The sequence below is a fragment of the Peromyscus californicus genome, unplaced genomic scaffold (assembly GCF_007827085.1).
Source record: "Peromyscus californicus insignis strain IS unplaced genomic scaffold, ASM782708v3 Scaffold_10__1_contigs__length_136768540, whole genome shotgun sequence".
Classification (NCBI taxonomy): domain Eukaryota; kingdom Metazoa; phylum Chordata; class Mammalia; order Rodentia; family Cricetidae; genus Peromyscus; species Peromyscus californicus.
This window is the reverse complement of record NW_026294391.1, coordinates 119,686,167-119,708,174: the sequence shown is the minus strand read 5'-3', so window position 1 is coordinate 119,708,174 and position 22,008 is coordinate 119,686,167. Positions and strand designations below refer to the sequence as shown.

Genomic DNA, 22,008 nt, shown 5'->3' with positions numbered 1-22,008 from the left:
GAGGCCAATCTGATCTGGGAAAGTTCTCAGTTGAAGCTTTCATCTCATTCTATTTCAGTGGTTCTCAACCTTCCTAATGTTGTGACCCTTTAATACCCTTCATGTTCTGGTGACCACCCCCAACCATAAAATTATTTTCATTGCTACTTCATAATGGTTATGAATAATAATGTACATATGAATGTTTTCCAATTATCTTCACCGAAGTCTGTGAAATTATTGTTTGACCCCCCCCCACTAGGGGTCGTGACCCACATGTTGAGAACCACTTCTATGGGCTGTGTCAAGTTGGCAATTAAAAGCTAACTAGGACAGTAGTATTTTCATATGTGAGCTTGAATGTCTATCCCATTTAAAAAGCAATGCTATTTTAATTGTGGATTTCCCAATAGCTAGGCAGGTCAGTCACTGCCTCATCTGAGCTTCAGTTTGCCATATTTTGCCTTGGGAAGCATTATCTACATCCCTACTGTGCTTCAGTCACTGTGCTATGGGAGACAGTAGTTGACAGAATGGAGGTAAAGCCATGAGAGTCCCTTCTGCTATTTACTTTAGGTATGTCAAAAGCACTCAGGTGAAGGGCACTTTGAATTAAGATTGAAATAGATGAGCTTTCATTTGGCTGGTGTTTACTTCATGCTGGGTGTTAGATGTGTTTCAGGTTTACATCTATGCATACTTAGAAGGCAATCTTTATATCCTGAGTGGAATGGGGTAGTTGACTTTCAGTTTTCATCCAGAAATGCATAAGCTTCTGATGGTTGATGTTCCTGCTGTAGCTAATCATTATCACTGTAAGTTTTTTTTTTTTTTTTTTTTTTTTTTTTGTGTGTGTGTGTGTGTGTGTGTTTTCTTGAATGCAGAAAAATGGCATGAAATCATGTTTTATGGCCATTTATTTCCCCTGCCAAGTGTATTCTTTAATATTTTTTCTTTTTTCCCCACACTATGTGAGCAGAGATCATGCAGTCATGATTTTTCTCTCCTCTTTCAAATCAGGAGTTGTTAGCCAAGGCCCGGCTTGTGATACTACATGGCCACAAGCTTGCATCGAATCACCACTATGCACTTGATTTAATCTGCCAGAGGTGCAATGAGCTACGCTACCTTTCTGATATTTTGGTTAATGAGATCAGATCAAAGCGGATACAGCTGAGCAGGATTTTCAAAATGCACAAACTCCTACAGCAGGTAATATGATGGGAAATGATCCATTTCTGAAAAAGATCATAATTTTTTTCTTCTCGGGTTCTTTAATCTTTACATTCTTGCCCATATGCCTTATGCTACACCTTTCATATCCTCATATACTTGGCCATATGCCTTATAGTATCTCTTTCTTCCTCTTAGAGGTCAGTGGGTCAGGGTCTATAGCTTTGGATTTAAATTTGCAAGAGGTCTTAAGGACTGAGTCTGTTTGTGGTTTTTCAGTCTATCTCTTCATGTACTATTCATAGCAGATTCAGTACAGTACCAATTTTGTCCTGTTTTCAATGTGGAGACTGGTGGTGATAGCTTCCTTTCTATTTTGAGTCTATCTCTGAAACCTAATGATATTCTTCAGTCAGAGTACTTAAAAGCCTATGGGACATTTTGCAGAAGCCTGAAATTCCTCCCACATTTCATAGTCATTGTACAGCACTAAAAATTAACTGGTCACTGAAAAGTCTTCTGCCATGCCTGCGGGTCAGACCTATTTCATGATTAAGCAGTAAATGGAAAGGACACCCTACAGATATGGTCATGGCAGCGGAATGTAAACAGGAGTACCATTTGTCAACATCACATCTGAATATAAGCATGCTAATCTACACATTTCTTTTTCTGGTTTAAAAAAAACCTTATTCTTATTCTTGTCCTTGGCAATCATTAAGCATTGCTATTACACTTAATATTTTGCTAGACGTTTCATATTTCAGTTATTGATTTGCAGAAAATAACATGCAACTAAACTATTAGTGTTGAGAAAATGGTCAGACACCTGCTGCAGAAGAAATGACTTGTTATGAAATAAATGCAGTGCTTCCCAACCTTGGCTGTACATCAGCAATACCTGTGGAGCGCTTTAAGAGTATAAATGGCTGGCTGGCAGCCCAAAGCTACTGAATCAGAATTCCTGGGGGCAACACCAGATATTATTTATTAACAGCTCTGAAAGCAATTTTCTTTTTCTTTATTTCTTTTCTTTTCCTTTTGAAATGGTGACAGAGTGTCACTATGTAGCTCTTGCTAGCTAGGAACTTGCTATGTAGACCAGGCTGGCTTCAAACTCAAAGAGATCCACCTGCATCTGCTTCCTGAGTGCTGGAATTAAAATTGTATGCCACCACGGCTGGCCTCTGAAAACAATTCTTATTGACAGAAGTGAGACATCTCTAGCCCACAAGATGGTTCAGTGGGTAAAGACACTTGCTGACAAGCATTATAACCAGCGTTTAATCCAAAGGGCCTACATGCTGCAAGGAGAGAACTGTCTCCCACCAAGTTGTCCTCCAACCTCTACATGTATGCTATGGCATGAGTGTGCTTTGTACACCCACCCACATTCCCCTCCCCTCCACTAAGATGTAATAATAAAAAAAGTGAGACAGCTCTTTTAATGGCAAACCCATGTCCTCTTTATCCGTTCTTACATTTGCTGCTTTGATTTTCATGATTTTCCTCATCAGGCACGTCAGTGCTGTGATCAAGGAGAATGCCTTCTGGCTAATCAGGGAATGACTAAGTTTCAGACTAAAGAAGATGCTCAGAAAGCCATTCAGGATGTGGAAAATTTCCTTCAAATGGCTATGCCCTTTATCAATTATGATATTGAAAACCTGCAATATGAATTTGATGTGCTCCTATCTCCTGAACTCAAGGTGAGAAATATTTTATTAAAAGACACACAAACAAATTACCATGGTGTACGAGTTTTACTATCCCACAGCCAACTTAATATCAGTGTGTGTGTATACACAGTTGTCTTGAGGATTGAGAGTGATAGTAGTGTCACCATCAAGTATCAACGAATCCAAAGGCATATGTTTGCTATATAAGTAAGACTAACTTTCACCATGAGCTCTGTTATTGTTATTATTATTTAGCTTGTTTGTTTGAGACAGGGTTTCACTGTATACCCTTGGTTGTCCTGGAATTCCTTATGTAGACCAGGCTGGCCTCCTGAGTGCTAGTATTAAAGGTGTGTGTCACTTCACTCAGCCTGACTATTATTTTTAAGTTCTTTAAACATGCTGTGAGCTTTCATATATATTTTGTTCTATATCCTCAGAGAAAGGCCCCTAAGTGGAGTAGAGTGTTATATTATCAGTTTTGTGATTGATACTCCCCCCCCCCAGGTTGTTTACATTCGGACTTTGGTTTTTTATTTACATAGAGAATACACTAATCTGTTCTGGTTTTTTTCCTAATTTTGTTCTAGTTATATTTTAAGTTCAAAATAAGTTGTTTCTGTGTTTGTGTTATATGTTTGTATGTGTATGTGTATACATGTGTATGAGCACATGACATATAGTGGCCAGAGAGTCACGTGCTATGCCCCACTTTGGCCATGGGTTCTAGAGATTCAAAGTCAGGTCCTCATATTTGTGTGGAGAGCACTTTACCCAATGAATCATCTCCCAAAAGCAACTAATAAACTGATTCTACCACATTATAATCTAAAGCTATATCATTTTGATACTTACATATTCATTTTTTGGTATGTAGTATGTCTCTATGCTTGTATGTGCATACTGGTAGGAGCCAAAGGTTGACTTTCAAGGTCTTTTTTCAGCCACTCTCCTTATTTGGAGACAGTCTCCAGTGAACCTGGTGCTCTCATTGATTCAGTTAGATTGTCTGGCCAATGAGCTCCAGGGGCTCTCTTGTCTCTGCTGTCCCAGCACTGAGGTGATTTATATTCCTGCAATGCCTGGGTTTTATACGGATGCTGGGGATCTGAACTCAGGTTTTCATGATTATGGAGCAGGTACTTTACTGACTAAGCCATCTCCCCAGTCCTGAAATTAAGTTTTTAAAAGTTATCTGAAGAATTTAATAGTAGTTGTTATGATTCATTTTATTTTATGTTTTTGAGACAAGTCTGGCTATGTAGCCTTTGCTGACTTGGAACTAGCTATGTAAACTAGGCTGGCCTTGAACTCACAGAGATCCACTTGCCTCTGTCTCCTCACTGCTGGAATTTAAGATGTGCTCCACTATGCCCAGAAGGTCATGTTCTTGTTTGGTTTTCGTTCTTTTTTGGGGGGCCCGCCACCCAGCTCCCAAATAAATTCACACACAGAGGCTTATTAATACTTATGAATGCCCAGCCTTAGCTTGGTTTGTTTCTTGCCAGCTTCCCTTAACTTTAAATTATCCCATCTACCTATTGCTTCTGGGCTTTTCTCATTCTCTTACTTCTGTAAATCACACCCTTACTCCATGGCTTGCTGTGTAGATGGGTAGTTAGCTGGCCCCTGGAGTCTTCCTCCTTCTCTGGCTCCTAGCTCTCTCCCCTCCCAGTTTTCTCCTTCTATATATACTCTCTTCCTGCTAGCCCCACCTATCCTTTCTCCTGCCTTGCTATTGGCCAGTTCTTTATTAGACCATCAGGTGTTTTAGACAGGCACAGTAAAACAGCTTCATAGAGTTAAACAAATACAACATAAACAAAAGTAACACACCTTAGCATAATATTCCACTACAAGCTCATATGTTTTTATATTTTATTTTATGTATATATGTGTTTTAACTGCATGTGTGTATATATGTGTACTATGTGCAATGCCTGGTGCCTACAGAAACCAGAAGAAGGTGTTGGATAAGCCAAAAAGTAGAATTACAGATGATTCTGTGTGGTCGTGTGGGTACTGGGAATTGAACCCAGGACCTCTTCAAGAGCAGCCAGTGTTCTTAGCTGCTGAGCCATCTCTCCAGCCCCAGCTTATAGAATTCTTATGTAATCCATAGGCTCAAATGCAGACTGTACAAATCAAGCTTGAAAACATTCGAAGTATATTTGAGAACCAACAGGCTGGTTCCAAGAACTCCAAAGGTAGGCCTGAGAGGCCAGTCCAGTTTGTGATACCTGTACCTGAAAGTTTGATGAGATCCAGAGCAATGTTTTTTTCACCTAAACATGGTAAAGTAGCTTGCTTTCACATTTGCTATTTCTTTTTTGTCTTGCTAGAGTTTCCTTGATGCACTTGATATATCTACTAAATTCTTTTTCAATCCTGATACATTGAAAACCTTTTAGCCTTTTTGTGTATGTTTAAATGCTGTTGTATAAGACAGAAGTCATAATGAGATTTCTTTATGTTTATAAGCCACAGTAGTAACATTGAATTGTATCAGATGATGGACACCTCAGCATGGAGTATTATAGCTTGAGAAATGAGTGTGACAATTTTCCAGCGTTAAATTTCATCATTTCTTCAGCAGGTAGAAAAGGACATGAAACTTATATGTACATACATGTAGTTATAAGCAAACACACTCATTGTTACTCCAGTAAGCTATTATTTGGTTTTTATATGATGCTTGTATATGAGTGTCTTATATAATAGCCTTTTCTAAATAGATGCTGGTAAATGCTAATTGTGTTAGTAATTTCTTATTACAGATTCCATTTTCTTGTTTTACTCTTTGAAGTCTATGTAGTTGTATACTATCCCATTCCTTTCTAAATTCTGTAGGAAAAATAATAATTCTTATAATGTGTTGAACTAGTCTGAAAATAAAAATTGTTTCCCCAAGGGCTTCCTGGAGCTCCTCCTGCAGCTTTTGGGGAGGGAGCAGTTTGGTCTTTTGTTCAAGTTAGGTTAGTAGATGAGATGAACGTATGACTAAATTCAGTCTCTTTGACCGGAATTGCATCAGTCCCTTTACTAGTGTACAAAACTCCTTGAAAATGCAGAGAAGGCTTGCGCCAGAGGTAATGAGTAAATACAACTCATCTCCAGCATGGATCAAATTACAAATGCAGTGGAAGTTATATGGTTAGTAATTCCAAAATGTATACATATACTCAAAATAAGACTGTGTGAGAAATAGTGTAAATGAATAATGTTGACTATATTAAAAATATAACAAAACACTGGAACTATCAAAGATACTGAAAAAAGTAAAAAGAATAACAGTAGCAAAATGAACTGATTAAACTCAACAGTTATTTCTAAGCACAAAGCAGACATCAGTTAGATTTCTAGATACTTTAGCTGTGTGACCTTAGGTAGTTACCCATTAATAACCTCAGTTTCCTTGTCTGTAAAGTAGGAACAAATACCTTCTGACTTCAAAAATGATTATAAAGAGAAAGTGAAAGAGAATTGGACCTTCCCTTCCCTCTGATTAAATTCCCTTTCTTAATAGACCCCCAAAAGCTTAAGTCTTCCTGAAGCAGAGCACTTTGGTTTGTGACCAGGCTGTCCAAGACCCATTCATGTCATTAGTCATTCAAAAAATTTTGTTTGTATTATTTCATTTTTCTTTCTTTCTCATATTCTTATTTAATGGCGTTACACTTTCTTTCTGCAGTGGGAGTTGGATATTCTTTCTTTCAAGCATGTAAACTTTTTTCAAAAGGTACCCATCTTTATTATATTACTTATCATCAATACAGTTTATGAGTTTGTACACATGAAAAACCAGTTTGGCACCTAAAAACAGAAGCAGTTCATTCATGAATTCTACCTTCAAATAACTTTATTTTTTCATATCAACCATTCATTATTCTCTCAACATTGAACTTACCTTGAAAAAATGACTGTATAAAGAATAGAGTATGCTTCTAAAGTCAATTGTGTTTCATAAAACAACCATTTAACAAAAAGAAAGAAAGAAGAGGAAGCTGGAGAGATGGCTCAGTGGTTAAGAGCACTCCCTGCTCTTCCAGAGGATCCCAGTTTACTTTTCAGCACCCACATGGCAGTTCACAACCTATAACTCCAGGGAATCTAATGCCCTCTTCTGGCCTCTGTGGGCACCTATATACCCACCTGCCTACCCACACTCACATAGATATAATTCAAAATAAATAAAAATATATCTTAAAAAAAGTTAGTGAAATTAATATAAATCAGGGTTTTCTTCAATTTAAAGACTCTCACACTACTCATAATTCAAATATTTGTTGGGAGTAGCTTGGATTTGCTTCAGTCTAAGACTACCTAGTGTATTTATGAGGAAGAAGGCACCTTAATGAATAAATGGCTGGGAAAGACGATTTTTCTCCATCATCCATCATGGTTTGTAAATGAAACCAAATCATCATTTAAGCTATGAACCTTCTGCATATTACCCTATTAATCTGTGGATAATACAGGCTATAACATATTTCAGACAAGTTTTCAAAACTTGGAATTGGTAAACCAAGTATTTGAACAAATCAAATTGTGTGCTAATTTTTTCATCAAAATACGTCAAACTGGTTTTTTATTCTGTTTTTTTTTGCTTGCTTAGCTTTTTTTTTCCTTTTCATCAAATTGAATCTTCCACCTAGCCTAGTGCTTAGAAACTAGCAGTATGTGGTAAGATGTTTGATGACTTCACATTAAGTATGGAGGGAAATTATGTAACGGCAGTGCCAGTGAGGAATAAAGTGGGAGATATGGTTGGGCTCTGAAAGCTCTATTTATAGTCTAGGTTTGTCACCTAAGCTTCAGACTGGTATTTACAACATGGAATTTCCCATAGGAAACAGTCTCACCATACCCTACATGAACATATCTCTTCTGTAAAGCCTGTAGAGTTCTTCTTCCTCATCTTGTTGACTGATACTCTAATGTCCCCATTCGTCCAAATTTAGTTCTTCCTGCTCACTCCTATACCATTAATTGCTTTTGTTACTAAATATGCCTTCTATGCATCTAGTTATTCCCATCATTACTTTCTTTATTGCTACATTCTGAGTCTAAGGTAGCATCACTTGTGGCCCCGACAATAGTCTTTTTGACTCCCAATGCCATACTCTCCTTGCCTCCTTTTCTCTTATCTTGTGGAGTTTGCATAGATTGCTGTTTCTCTGGACCACTTTACCCTGATTGCTCCATTGCCTCATTGCTAGCTCCTATCCTTAGGCTACCTCCTCTAGACAAGCTTTTCTCGGTCCTCTGCTGGTCCCCTATAGCCTGGCTCAGTCAGGTATTCACCTCATATAACAACAAGCTTCCTTATTTTTCTCAGCTGCAGCCTACTTACCTGTTTGCTGTTGTGCTTGCTAGACAGGATGCTCTGCAATGACAGGATCTGTGTGCAAGTCACTTTTGCATATCCCCAAACACAGAGGTAGCTTGTCATATCACATGGTGCTCAGCCATTTTGTATGTCTTTACAGTGTTGAAAGAATGAATATATTTACCTCGCTTTTCAGAAAAAGATGTGTTACAGAGATAACACACACACATACCCTTTTGTACCTCTCTATGTGTTTGCAAACAATCCATAATTTACCCTTAGGAATAAGTTTAGATCTTTATCTGTTAGATATCTTTAAAGTGAAGCACACCAGTACTTATTAAGAAACTGATTTTACATGGTAACTCACACTAAGTCTAATGTATAGTTATATGTAACTTTCATATGTCAATACTTTTTAATAAATGGCAGTGAAGTATACATTTTATAGAACATGAAAGACCATCCACTTCCTGAGTGTGCTTGACACTAGCTTTTGCCAAGGAGAGGAGGATAAAAGGTGTATATCTTCCATGCTGAGGCCAGTATTCAATGTACCTTGGACAGGTAGCAGCCTTCATGATTGGGAACTTAATATATTCTTTGATTATACTTGCTTGTTTCTGTGAAAACCATCTTTTTTCAGTGCTGGAACTGAACACATGCTAGGCAAGTGCTCTACCATTGGGCTATATTCCCAGTTCACCCTCTACCCTGTTTTTCCCTAGTGCTGAAAATTTACTGTTTAAAAATAAATATTAAAACTTTGAATTTTGATGAAGGGTCTTTTATGAGCATTTTATCAATTGTTTTGGAAATGTTTCTGTAGTGATTAGAAACATGTATGGGTTTAAATACCACCTCTAATTCTGGAACAAGGTATTATCCTTAGTGATATCTGTAAGATGAGATAGATACTGTTCTCCATTGCTTATTAGAGATTTGAGAATGAAAAAAGAAAACAAATCATTGGACTTAGAACAGGGCCTGTTTGGGGTAAGTTCCGAATAAACGGTAGATGCTATAATTACTAGATTAAACATGGATTTTTTTGTTATTAATATTCAAGTTACTATATAAAACAATAACTTTCATTATGGCATTTTCATACATAATTTGTTCTTATTTGCATTTGTGTGTTTGTGTAACTGTCCACATCTGGAAGTCAGGGGATAATTTGTGGGGGTTGCTTGTCACCTTCTACCATATGGGTCTTGGGGAGCAAACTTAGCTCATCAGGATTATCAATAAGCACTTCTACTTGATGAACTATCCTGCCAGTCCCATAATTTGTTCTTTTCCTTACCCTCCCCAACTGCCCTCCCCTATCTTTCCTGGTCTCATATGTGTAGGACTAGATTCAAAGAAATCTTTGATCCAGTTAGTAAGTAAACTACAATCTGATTGAATGTTTCTGTGGCAGAATGCATACTAAATATGAACATAATTGTGAGCACCTAACACCTTTTTCTTTTGGCAAGTAAATGAATGTGTGGTTAATGAGAAAATGGGTAGTACATAGCAAAATCATGCTCCATAAGAAGTTGGTTTTATATAGACATCTAACCAATTGCTGTCTTCTGTAGAGTGATTTAAAATATTAACAAATATATTGAAGCATTAGCTTTCTTTTTAATAAACATGCATGTGTTTTCATTAAAAGTGTTGACCTTAATTATGGTTTGACATTATTTCACATTTCTCTACCAGTGAAGAAGTCTTGGAGACAGATTCAACCTCAGAGCAATGTGGAAGTAAGTATAACTGATTAATGATTTCAAAGTTGGCTATGCTGCTGTAATTGCAGAATTAGTATGGGAGTTTCAGGCATGTTTTCCATTCATTACCCTGACTTTGTGCATTTGAAAACCTACGCGTACAAGAAAAATCTGCTGCCTTATGTTTAATTGCAGTATTGGCATAGTCCCAGTGTGTGAGCAGTTTTTTTTTAAGTCCTGGCTCAAGTTCAGAATCATTTCTGTAGAGCACTGCATATCAGTTCCAGTTCTTCTTCATGTTGCCCACTTCCACACACCTAAACAATGCTTTTCTTTCTAGAGATGGTACTTTATTTCATGAATGAGTTCAGCACTGCAAGTATGAAGGATGGGGTCCCGTTTACCAGGGACTATGCAGAGACTGATTCAGGATGCAGGAAATACATCTGTTTCCTTTTTATTTCTTCTCTCTCTTTCCCCCCTCCCTCCCTCCCTCCCTCCCTCCCTCCCTCCCTCCCTCCCTCCCTCCCTTTCTTCCTTTCTTCTTTCTTTCTTTTTAGCTGTCTGGAAGCTCAATATGTAGACTAGGCTGGCTTCAGACTTATAGAGATCTACCTGCTTCTGCTTCCAGAGTGCTGGGGTTAAAGGCATGCACCACCATGCCCAACTTCTGTTGGTTTCTTGATGTGTACAGTACTCTTCCATTTCAGTTTCCACAGTCTTAGTTAACTGTGGTCAATGGTGGTTCAAAATATTAAATGGAAAATTCTAGAGAAAAAGAGAGAAGAAAGATATATAAATATCTATCACTTTATTATAAGACAACATTTTATCATGCATTATTATTGTTAATCTCTTACTGTTCCTAATTTATACATGACATTTTTTTAAAAAAAAACAAACCATACATACGTATATATGGGAAAGTATAGTACATATAGGATTCGGTACTGTCCATAGTTTCAGGCATCCACTGACGGTCCTGGGATATATTCTTGGAGGATAAGTAGGGAGTGCATGTGTCTAAGATTTTGTTCTTCTCAGTTATCTGTGATAGGCTGATATCTGCAGAGTATCCTCCTCATAGCTGCAGGTCCGTATGTATTACTTGTGCATCCTCAGTCGGTAGTAAGTGGTACCAAGAATGTACCACTAAGAGGCATTGCAGTATTACAGTATAAACTGTAACTGGACTGCATGGCTTTTAATGGTAGACCCTCAATTATTGATGGTATAACCTTTGGTAAATTTTCTTAATCTCAGACTTATTAATTAACAGGACACATGAAGTTAGTATAAAAAAGAAATAACATTTGTGAAGCTCTTAGTTCACTATGTGTGGCATATAATGATGCTTGAAGTTGTTTCTGTTATCATTACATTTGCAAGTGGCCTTTGTTGATGTAAATGGAAGTATTCAAAATAAATTCCAGTTAGCACCTTAAATCTGTACCCTTAAGTAACTCAAAACACTTATTTTACTAATATATACCTAAGTCAATTTTGGAAAAATTGGATGTATTTGAAAAAGTACTGTACCTACATACACATGATTGAACTTTTATTTTCATTATTTCAGATTGAAGTCGTTCAGGATAGCCAACAGAAGAGGAATTCTGATCAGTCTCCCAGATTGGACAATAGCTTGGATATTTTAAAGAAGTATTCTTTCTTTTTTTTTTAACCTGCATTCATATATATTCCTCTCCACAGGAGACTCTGCTTCAGTGTCCAGGGCTCATGTGTTTAGAATTATCAGTTTGCAAAATAGGGTCCTAGTAAGGACATTAAAAGAGTACTAAGTGTCACACATTCTGGAGTTAGTTCTGAGCAGCTGTGATCTGTTTTAGGCATTGAGGACTTTTATTTAGTAGTACTGGGGATTGTAAGGCAAGTGCTCTGCCACCAAGGTGCATCCCAATCCTGTTTTAGGATTTTTGTAGCTTTCATTTCCAGATTGAAAAGGAAAATGAAAGAGTTTGGTTTGTTTGTTTTTGTGCTTTCCAGTTCAGATCAATTATTTATTTTTCATCTATTTATCCATCCATCCATCCATCCATCCATCCATCCATCCATCCATCCATCCACTTATTTATTTATTTATTTATTCATTCATTTATTTATATTTTATGTGTATGAGTGTTTTGCCTGTATGTTTGTGCACCATGTGTGTGCTTGATGCCCAGGGAGGCAGAAGAGGGGATCAGAGCTTCTGGACCTGCAGTTACAAATGGTTGTAAGCTTCTATATGGGTCCTGAAAACCACACCTGGGTCCTCTGCAAGAGCAGCATATACTCTTAACTACTGAGCCATCTTTCCAACTGCTGTGTTTCCCAGTTTTATTGAAATATAATTGGGAAACAAAAATGGACACATTTAGGATATACAATGTGATATATGTATATATATACATATATATATTACATACACACTGTGTGTGTGGTAAGATGGTTACTATAGCAAGTTAGTAACACTGACAGTTGCCTTTTTTGTGGTAAAAACACAATGTGTAAGTTCTACTTTGTAAGTGTATTTTCTGTGTATAAGACATTTCATTAATGATAGTAATGATAGTAACCTTGCTGTATAATAGATTTCCAGAATGATTCAACTAATAAATGAAAGTTTGTACCCTTGGGGTGTACCATCTGTTCTAGTTTGTTTTCTGTTGCTGTGATAAAGATCAAAAACAATTTGGGGAGGAAATGGTTTATTTGGCTTATATTTCTAGATCATTGTCTATCATGAGAGGAAGCCAGGGCAGGCACCTGGAGGTAGGAACTAAAGCAGAGGCCATAGAGGGGTGCTGCTTACTGGCTTGCTCCCCATAGCTTGCTAAGCTTTCTTTCCTATACAGTCTAGGATGCCCTGCCCAGAGGTGACACCACCCAGAGTGGGCTGAGCCCTCACACATCAATCGAAATAGTGCCCCACTGACGTATCTATCCACCAATCAGACTGGGCAATTATTCAGTTGATGTTTTCTTTTCCTAGGCTATTGTAATTTTGTGTCAAGTTGACAGTTAAAGCTGTGACACAGTTTCTTTCATTTTAACAGAAATGAAAATCAATGAAGTGGTTTGTGAAAAGCTATACAGGATTATAGATACTACTTCATAGATATTAACAATGACCCTTTATATGCTTCTATATTCTTATGTTAATATTCAAAACTTGAAAACAGTTACCTGTAAGTTTTATATCATGAGCTGGGCCTGGAGGCGCACTCCTTTAATCCGAGACCTTGGGGGCGGGGGCAGAGGCAGGTGAATCTCTGAATTTGAGGCTAGCTTGGTCTACATAGTTCCAGGACAGCCAGACCTACGTAGTAGGACCTGCCTCAAAAAAACTAAAGGAAATAAAGTTTATATCTTGGTGTTAAAAATAGCCAGTAGTTTGCATCAAATTGCATGGATATATATATATATATATATATCCATCTCCCAAGATTATTAAAGATAATTTAAAGAGACTAAATTTGGAAAAAAAACAGGGTCTAACTTCTTTAAAGTATGAAAAAGAAAAGAAGACATGTACAACGGTAGATGTTAAGGAGGTTGCTTGTATTACAGAGGGGAGTAAAATTTAAATATGTCATTTGGAAATCAAATGGAAAGGACATGTATTTGATTTTATACAGATGGCAGACAATGTTGCTGTAGAATCTTTTTTACCTACCCATGTGAAGATGAGTGTAATGAGTTTACCACATGTCTGAGAACTGGGGATAGTGTTGAACATGCTCGTCTAGTGTTTCTTTTTGAATAGGAGATAATGATTTTGGACCTTAAGAAATTAAGCTGTCCAGAATGACCAAAACCTGGCTTTCATTCCCAAATAGGTTTTGTGAGATTTTAGTAAATTTATTCATAATCTAAGTGAATTAGAAATCATTTTTTATGTTAACACATGGCCTTCGAACATCTGTTTCTTTTCTTCCCCCCATGAGACAGAGTCTTGGTTTATAGCCCTGGCTGGCCTAGAATACAGTTTACCTTTGAACTCAGAGATCCTCCTGCCTCTGCCTCCTGAGTGCTGGGATTAAAAGTGTGTGCCACCACAGCCAGCCTTTTTTTCTTTTAAACTGTATTTAAGAGCCTTCTGAGTGGTACTTATTCCAACAACCATAAAATAAGCTTCATATTTGATGCTAGAACAAAACCCTCAGGTAGTTCCACTAGATTAGTTTATTTACTTTAGATTATTTCTAATGATAGTAATAGAACCATTGTACTGTGATATGTGACTAGGACATTAACTGGCAACTATGGTCTGTTCATTGTAGCCATGTCCTGAATGAGCTGATACAGACAGAAAGGGCATATGTTCGAGAGCTGTTTACTGTTTTGTTGGTAAGTGTAGCAAATTGTTTTTTTTCCCCCATTTTCTTGACTGATCCCCGGCTACTTGCATTATAAGGTGTTCTAAGCAGTTTTGTGTTAACTGTCTCTGTCCTTGGTTGTCCCATGGTAGCAGTGTGGGTATTTGCTGTTATTTCAGACTACATGTTGTTTTAACACTGTGTTTACATTCCCTCTCAGTAGCAGGGATACGTGATTCAGAATTTCTTATAGAAAAGGGAAGCTGTTCTCTTAGGGACATGGTGCATTGTTGTAATTATTCCCAGGCTGCTACTTAGAGGTTGAGATGGAAAAAACTGAGGGTGGGATAAAAATACTCATTTGACATAAATGCCATGATACTAATTTGGTCTTACTTTCAATTTAAGGAGAACTTTATATTCTGTACTATAATTTTTCATAGTTGACTTCTGTTTGGTTTCCAACACTACAATAAAAGCCTGGAAGGCCAAAGTACTACCTTTTTATTCCAACCATGTATTGAAGCTTTGACTTCTTTATCCTGCATTCTAAAAAAATGCCACAAATAACTCTGAAAACTAAGGGATCTAAATGTTAAAATTCCAACAGCTGTACCCACAAATCTTCTATACATTCTGCTGCACTGATACCATCAGTGGGCCAACCAAATATTAATATACATATTTAAAATGCAAAAATTATTTATTTTTAATAGGGCTACAGATCTGAGATGGACAATCCACAGATGTTTGATCTCATGCCACCTCTCCTGAGAAATAAAAAAGATGTTCTCTTTGGAAATATGGCAGAAATATATGAATTCCATAACAAGTACGTAATTGCCAAACTGAAGTTTTTAGTGATTTTGTTTTTTTTTTCAAAAAGTGTTATTGTTGAGTGTGATGGTGCACACCTTTAATCTCCAAATTTGTGAGGCAGAAAGAGGTGAATCTCTGTGAGTTTGAGGCCAGCCTGTTCTACATCGTGAGTTCCAGGACAACCAGGCTGCATAGGGAGACCCTGTTTCAAAAAGTAGGAGAAAAGAGCTACTTACTGGTTTATTATATGTCATAAATAACTTTTTTTCTCTGCAAATTTCACAGCATTTTCATGAGCAGCCTGGAAGATTGCTTTAATGCTCCAGAAAAAGTTGGACCTTGCTTCCTAGAAAGGGTTAGTCTGATTATTTGTTTTGAAATTAAATAAATATTGGCAACCCAAAAGTATTTCTTATATAAAACAGGCTTAAAGACAAGATACCCTACTCCCTTTAATGTCTTTATGTTTTTGGAGAAGACATATCAATTCTAGCACATACTTAATGTAAAACTATTTTGTTTGAAAGAAAATGATGTGAAGGTTAATCAGGGTATGCTTTTATTCTGTGTATTAAATATTTCAGTTACTCAGGTAGTAGCAATGGTAATCTCAGGAATCCAGGGACCACCCTAGCTAAGAAGATGTGAGAGATGGGAGAATATTAATAAAATCACCCTGAGCTTGGTTAAAGTTAGAATAAAAGATGCCTTTTTAAAAAACAAAACTTAAATGACAGAGAGTCTCACTATGTGGCCACAGAATTTTTAAAATATTCATGTAGTTGTCCAGTTTCTCCTCTTCCTAAAAGGTCAACCCTCTTCTGATTGGGAATCAGTTGGATTAAAGAGATTGTTAAACATTTAGAATATAGCTGTCTTATCTCAGAAATTGTTGAAGAGAATAAACTTGAGAAAAATGAGAAATGAGAAGAGATAGGACTAAGGAAGAATGTGTGCCACTAACTTTCTCAACATGTTATAAACCTAAAAACATCTGAACTATGGACAAATTCATCCCCAACGTTTTCAAATAGTGGTTGGTCCAACATCCCTTTGGAGTTTAGTTCTTAAACACTGTGCTACTTTGCAAGAAGTGATGGTGTGTACACTCAGGAGGTGGAATCAGGAAGATTGTGAGTCTCAGGCCATCCTGGACTACTTAGTGAGATCCCATCCTTAAAAATACCCAATACTGTGCTACTCATAGGAGATTTTATATTTACTGTATATTTTTACATTTATACATAAATTATTTCCCAATCTGATGAAGTCTCATATCCTATGTACCTTTGTAACTGTCAAAGTTGGTAGAGTTCTTGTCAACTAGTAGTGGTAGTACCGGTTTGATAAATGCTTCTTGATGATATGTCCATTCAGTACTCATCTATTTAATATTTACTGTCTACCAAGTACTATGCTAGGCAATGTGGATACCAAGCTAAAGAGCATTTAGGCAGAGAAACAAAAACCCTAAATCATGTACAGGATGAGTTATACTCAATATTAGAGATATACAAAGGGTCTTACAGCATTCAAAAGAAGGGCATCATTCATAGCTTAAGGGTATAAACCGTGGCTATATAGAAGAAACTCATGAGATGAAAGTTGAAGTGTGAGTAGGAAACAGACCAATAGATGAAGATTATGGAAATGATTCAAGGGAGAACCAACTGTGCAGCCGTGTGCTTATGATGATGGAAGTTAGCTGCAGGCTCCTTTATTTAGATAGCCAGCAGGCTAGTAGCACAGGAAACTCATTTTTGGCACTATTGGATCATGGAAATAAACAGTTCAAAAAGATAAAGCTTTTCTTACTTTGTCAAGTCTGGTAAGCAGGAGTTTAGAAATTGCTTGTAGAATTGTGTATCCTGCTGTCCTTGGAACACAAAGCTGGCCCTTTTATGTCATGCTCACTGCCAGGGCGGGCCACACACTCTCTTGCTCAGTTTTTTTGAAAACAAAAATTCACATTTATAAATTGTTAATATATTTGCATTTGTTCTTTATTACAGAAGGATGATTTTCAGATGTATACCAAGTACTGTCAGAATAAACCCAGGTCAGAATTAATTTGGAGGAAGTATTCGGAATGTGCCTTTTTCCAGGTATTAATCATTTAAGTATTGAACACATGCTTTTTGGAAGATATTGGAATATTTCTCATTAACAAATTCATTTTCTGCTTTAACTAAATTATATGTGCATATACGTGAAACAGTAATTCTGTTTTCAAGCAAAGTACACACATAAGTACATTTACACATATAAATACATATTTGCTGTTCCCCAGAGGCAACCCCTTTTAGCTACTTCTGGTATTTGCCTCCCTATCTCCAATTAACTTGTCTTTTTCCTTCCTGCTTTATAAAATGAAGATTTAGGTCTCTTTCACTATTCCTTGTCCCATGACCATATCCGAATGAAATTCTTTTTCTCTACAGCTTCCAGAATATTTTTTTGTTAGATCGATTGGCTATATTTAACTCAATTATTAAGACTGGAATTTCTCTGGGCAGATGACTCATATAGTAAAATATGGTTGCTTTTCCCTCTCTTGTGTTTTTATTACCATTTTCTTTTTACTCATTTAATTTTCTATATGCTTTGCTTTCTTCCTACCCCAACCTCTTCCAATTTTAAGAATCATAAAAATTTGTTCTCCTTATATTCGCATACACTGTCTTTAAATTTCATCTTAAAGAAATACCTTCTAGAGTATTTTGACCTGCTTACAGCTTTCATCTCAGGATCTTGGTGCATATCATTTGGGGGTATGTGCCACTGATCTCTTGAGTAGCTTGTCCTGCTGTATACAAAGTTTTTTTTTGTTTTTGTTTTTGTTTTTCGAGACAGGATTTCTCTGTGTAGCTTTGCGCCTTTTCTAGAACTCGCTTTGTAGACCAGTCTGGCCTTGAAACCAAGTGTTTTTTTTAAAGATATATTTAATTTTATATGTATGCATGTTTTGCCTGTGTATATACATGTATACTATGTGCATACCTGATGCCCATGGAAGTCAGAATAGGGTGATGGACCCCATGAAACTGGCATTTGGATGGCTGTGAGCCACTTTGTGGATGCTGAAAATTGAACCTGTGACCTATGCAAAAGCAACAAGTGATGTAAACTGCTGAGCCATCTCTCCAGCCTCATGCCATTCTTATTGTTTTATTTTATATTTGGTAGAATAAATAGAATAGTTTACTTAGAAAGTGTACATGTTAGGTGATATATTTGCATGTTTTGGGGAACTTGTATGAGCAAGTGTCTTTATTTTACCCTAATGCTTTGATTGTTAAGATGGCTAAGACTGGAGAGATGGCTCAGAGGTTAAGAGCACTCAGTGGTCTTCCAGAGGTCCTGAGTTCAATTCCCAGCAACCACATGGTGGCTTACAACCATCTGTAATGAGAGCTGGCACCTTCTTCTGTATACATAATAAATAAATAAAAAAAAATCTTTAAAAAAAAAGAATTCTAACTAAGAAATAATTATTCTCAGAAATTTGATGGACTGCTTCACTCTTTTCTGACTTTTAAAAGAAATAAATTACTCCAGTTTTACTTTGTAACTTTTCCAGAGACCTAGTTTTCTTCCTCTGAAAGATATGGGAACTGATATTTAGAGTTTGTTTATTTGTATTATTTTCTTAATTATCTCGGTATTTTGGGCTTAATTTCTTTTTATTTTATGATAAAGATGTAGAACCTATGGCCTTTTATATACTGGGAAAGCATTCTAAAACTGAGCTGCACCCTTGCTGATCACCCTGAAGCTGGAATCTGCAGTCCAAATTTACTTGTTTTTTCCCCTCCACTTTATTTTCCTTTTTCTGGAACTGTTGTACTGATGTTGGAGTCTTGGACTACTCCTATTTTTATGTCTTTCATCTTTCTGCTCTGCTACTCTTCCTAACTGAAAGTTTTGTTTCTGCTATCATATTTTTCACTTAAAATTTTATTGGCATATATTCTTTGTACAAGGTGATGGATTTTATAACATTGATTTAAGTATATCATGTGTATTGACCGTAGTCACCTCCTATTACCTTTTCTTATCCAGCACAAATAGCCCTAGTCCCCTTTTCTCTTCTCAAATAGTCCCTCTTTATTTATATATAAATGATATCTCTCTATATGTATATATTCTTGTTTCTATATTTCTTTTTGAGTCTGGCTTATTTTACTTAACATGATGGTTCCAGCTCCATTCTTTTTTCCTGCAAATTACGTAATTTCATTCTTCATTATGGCTCAACAAGACTGCACTGAACACCACCATATTCTCCGTTCCTCTGTTAAAGGCAATCTAGGTTGGTTGCATATGAATAGTGCTGCAGACATAGATGTGCAGGAATCTCTCTAGTATGTAGCCAGTCTTTCTCTGTCCCACCTGCCAGCTCCCAAATAACCACACAGAGACTTTTTATTAATCATGAAATCTTGGCTGATAGCTTGGGCTGGTTTCTAAGTAGCTCTTACAACTTAAATTAACACGTTTCTATTAATGTACTTTCTGCTTTGTGGCTTTATTACCTCATGTCCATAGTGCCCACCCTGCTTTCTCTGCATCTGGCAGGCAACTCCACCCTTCTTCTTTTCAGCATTTTCTTTGCCCTGAAAATCCTGCCTATCTATTGGCCATTTAGCTTTTTATTAAACCAATTAGAGTGACACATCTTCACAGTGTACAAAAAGATTATTCTAGAACATTTCTCCCTTCTTGTCTAAATAAACAGGAAAGGTTTTAACTCTAACATAGTAAAACTATATACAATAAGAACAATTATCAGGTATTGTCTAAATAGATTATATTTAACAAATGAAACTATATACAATAAGATCAATTATCAAGTAAGAATTTACATTCACAATGTCCAGTCCATTTGTATTTGGCATATTTGGAGAAAATACTCTATTATTTATTTTATCTTGATGTATTTCAAGTTTTATACATAAATCATTTTCTGTTATAACTTGTATTGCCATCTTAAAACTATCTTTTTAGACCTCAAGACATTTTTTTGAGGTAAACAATTTAAGCTTTTATTTTTTTTAGCCTTATAAACATTACATCTCTTCTGTAAGTTTCTTTTCTGAATTTGGTAACAAAGAATACTGTAAAACTGTAACTATCTAGTCTTCAATCTCCATCAAAGACCCAAGAAGGATAAAATATTACTTGAGTAAATGGGAAGTTCAGAGCAAACAACTTCCAAAACTACAGAAATTACAGAAGCTGGCTGCCTGGACAGTCACTCAAGGTTCCTCTGTAATGTTGGGACATCCATCTTTGGCCTACAGGCCTAGAATATATGACAAACTTTTCTGTGAAGCAAGAATTTTGAAGGACTATCCAACTTATCTTGGCAAAGTTCAGTAGACGCTTTCCTTTGTGTCCTGCTTGTACAGTTTGGACAGCATACTGTCAGCAAATGAGGCAAGGGCAGTTTCTTTGCCCAGGGGCTAGCTTTACCATATCAAAATCAAGCTCCATATGGAGGTTCTTTGATGCCCATCATCTTCTCTGAGGTAGATTGGTGCTGCCAGGAGCAAACGTGTCTCATTGTCATGAAAAACCTTATGTTATTAAAACATTAAAATGCCATGTTCTGTAGGTCTCTGAAGTGTTTGAAGATCATCTATCTGTTTAAAATATGTCTCTGATTGACCTTAAAAATATACCTAAAGTGACTATAAGTTTGTTATAGATGGCTACTAACCTGTACTTTTTTTTAAATTATCCTAAATAGCTTTCAAGGACTAGAACTTTATATCACATTTATAAATGTAGCTGCATAGGTACAATGCATTAAACAAGAAATAAAAACATATTATACAGTCTAACAAAAAGAACCTTAAATTTGTATCAATATACTACAATATCTTACACAAGAGTAGGAACATATATACAATACAACAAAAATAACCATAAATTTGAAACAATATACAAAAATCCATACCAACGTAAAATATTTTAGACTAGTTTTTTTTAGTTTGAAAGTAGATACAATAATCTACCTTTTTATCCTATCATTTCTATATCCCCCTTTTTCTTTTCAGAATAAGATCCGTCAATCTAATTTCCTCTGCTTAGTATCCTCCCTGACCATGGCCAATAACAACTGTGACCAACCCCCCTAAGCAATGATAAACATCCACAGAACAACCAAAAACCACCCACCCCACCTCTTGGAAATGTAGGCATTGTGTTCTTTAGACTGCTTCCTGGTGTCTGGGGACTCTGGCATCTTTCAGGGACCCTGAGAAAATTAGGACAATGGTCAAGTCCTGGCTAAAATAGTCTGCAAGACTGGACCATCTCAGCCAGCAGCCTTGAATTGGTTCTGGAGGCAAAACTCTGAGGACATTGCAACAGAGGCATTCTGAGAGACTGGATCACCTGGGCCACCCATTTTTATTGGTGTCTGGTCCCCTTGCTCTGAAAACACATAAACTTTCAAAGGTAATAGTCATATTTACATTAACATAAGTATGGACTGTGTGTTGTACATAATCCAGTCAAAGATGATTTTTTGTTTTATGTTAGAGCAGGTAAAATACATGTCATCCTTGTGGGGCCCCTAGAGGTAGGATCAGGACCTGTCCCTGACACATGAGCTGGCTTTTTGGAACCTATTCTCCATGTTGGGATGCTACACCCAGTCTTGATGCAGGGGGAAGAGTTTAGTCCTGCCTCAACTTGAAATGCCATGGTTTGTTGACTTCCATGGGAAGCCTGACCCTTTCTGATAGGAGGAGGAATGGATGGGGTGGTAGGTGGGAGGTGAGGTGAGAGGATGGGAAGAGAGGAGGGAGGGGAAACTGTGGTTGGTATGTAAAATAAATTTAAAAATTTAACAAAAAATATATATTACCTGTCTTGAAGTTTTTCTAGGTTTATTTCTTTATGTCTATAGCCAGGATTTTCAGAATTCTCTCCCAATTAAATCTGATCTCTATCAACTTTGAATAAATCCACAGCTTTTA

General features: G+C 36.7%; 1 protein-coding gene across 7 annotated transcripts in view; it reads left to right on the top strand.

The window, feature by feature from the left end:
• Positions 1-22,008, top strand: part of Mcf2 (MCF.2 cell line derived transforming sequence) — a 102,791-nt gene that overhangs the window by 55,120 nt on the left and 25,663 nt on the right. For 3 of the 7 annotated variants that reach the window (XM_052739963.1, XM_052739932.1, XM_052739913.1), the window contains 10 exons: positions 1,000-1,191; positions 2,670-2,861; positions 4,954-5,125; positions 6,523-6,570; positions 9,871-9,914; positions 11,458-11,540; positions 14,165-14,231; positions 14,917-15,032; positions 15,305-15,374; positions 17,032-17,124. In XM_052739963.1, the coding sequence (XP_052595923.1) occupies positions 1,000-1,191; positions 2,670-2,861; positions 4,954-5,125; positions 6,523-6,570; positions 9,871-9,914; positions 11,458-11,540; positions 14,165-14,231; positions 14,917-15,032; positions 15,305-15,374; positions 17,032-17,124 (1,077 nt within the window). The remainder of the gene's footprint in view (positions 1-999; positions 1,192-2,669; positions 2,862-4,953; positions 5,126-6,522; positions 6,571-9,870; positions 9,915-11,457; positions 11,541-14,164; positions 14,232-14,916; positions 15,033-15,304; positions 15,375-17,031; positions 17,125-22,008) is intronic. The other 4 variants (XM_052739951.1, XM_052739918.1, XM_052739925.1 and 1 more) reach the window with 3 other exon arrangements.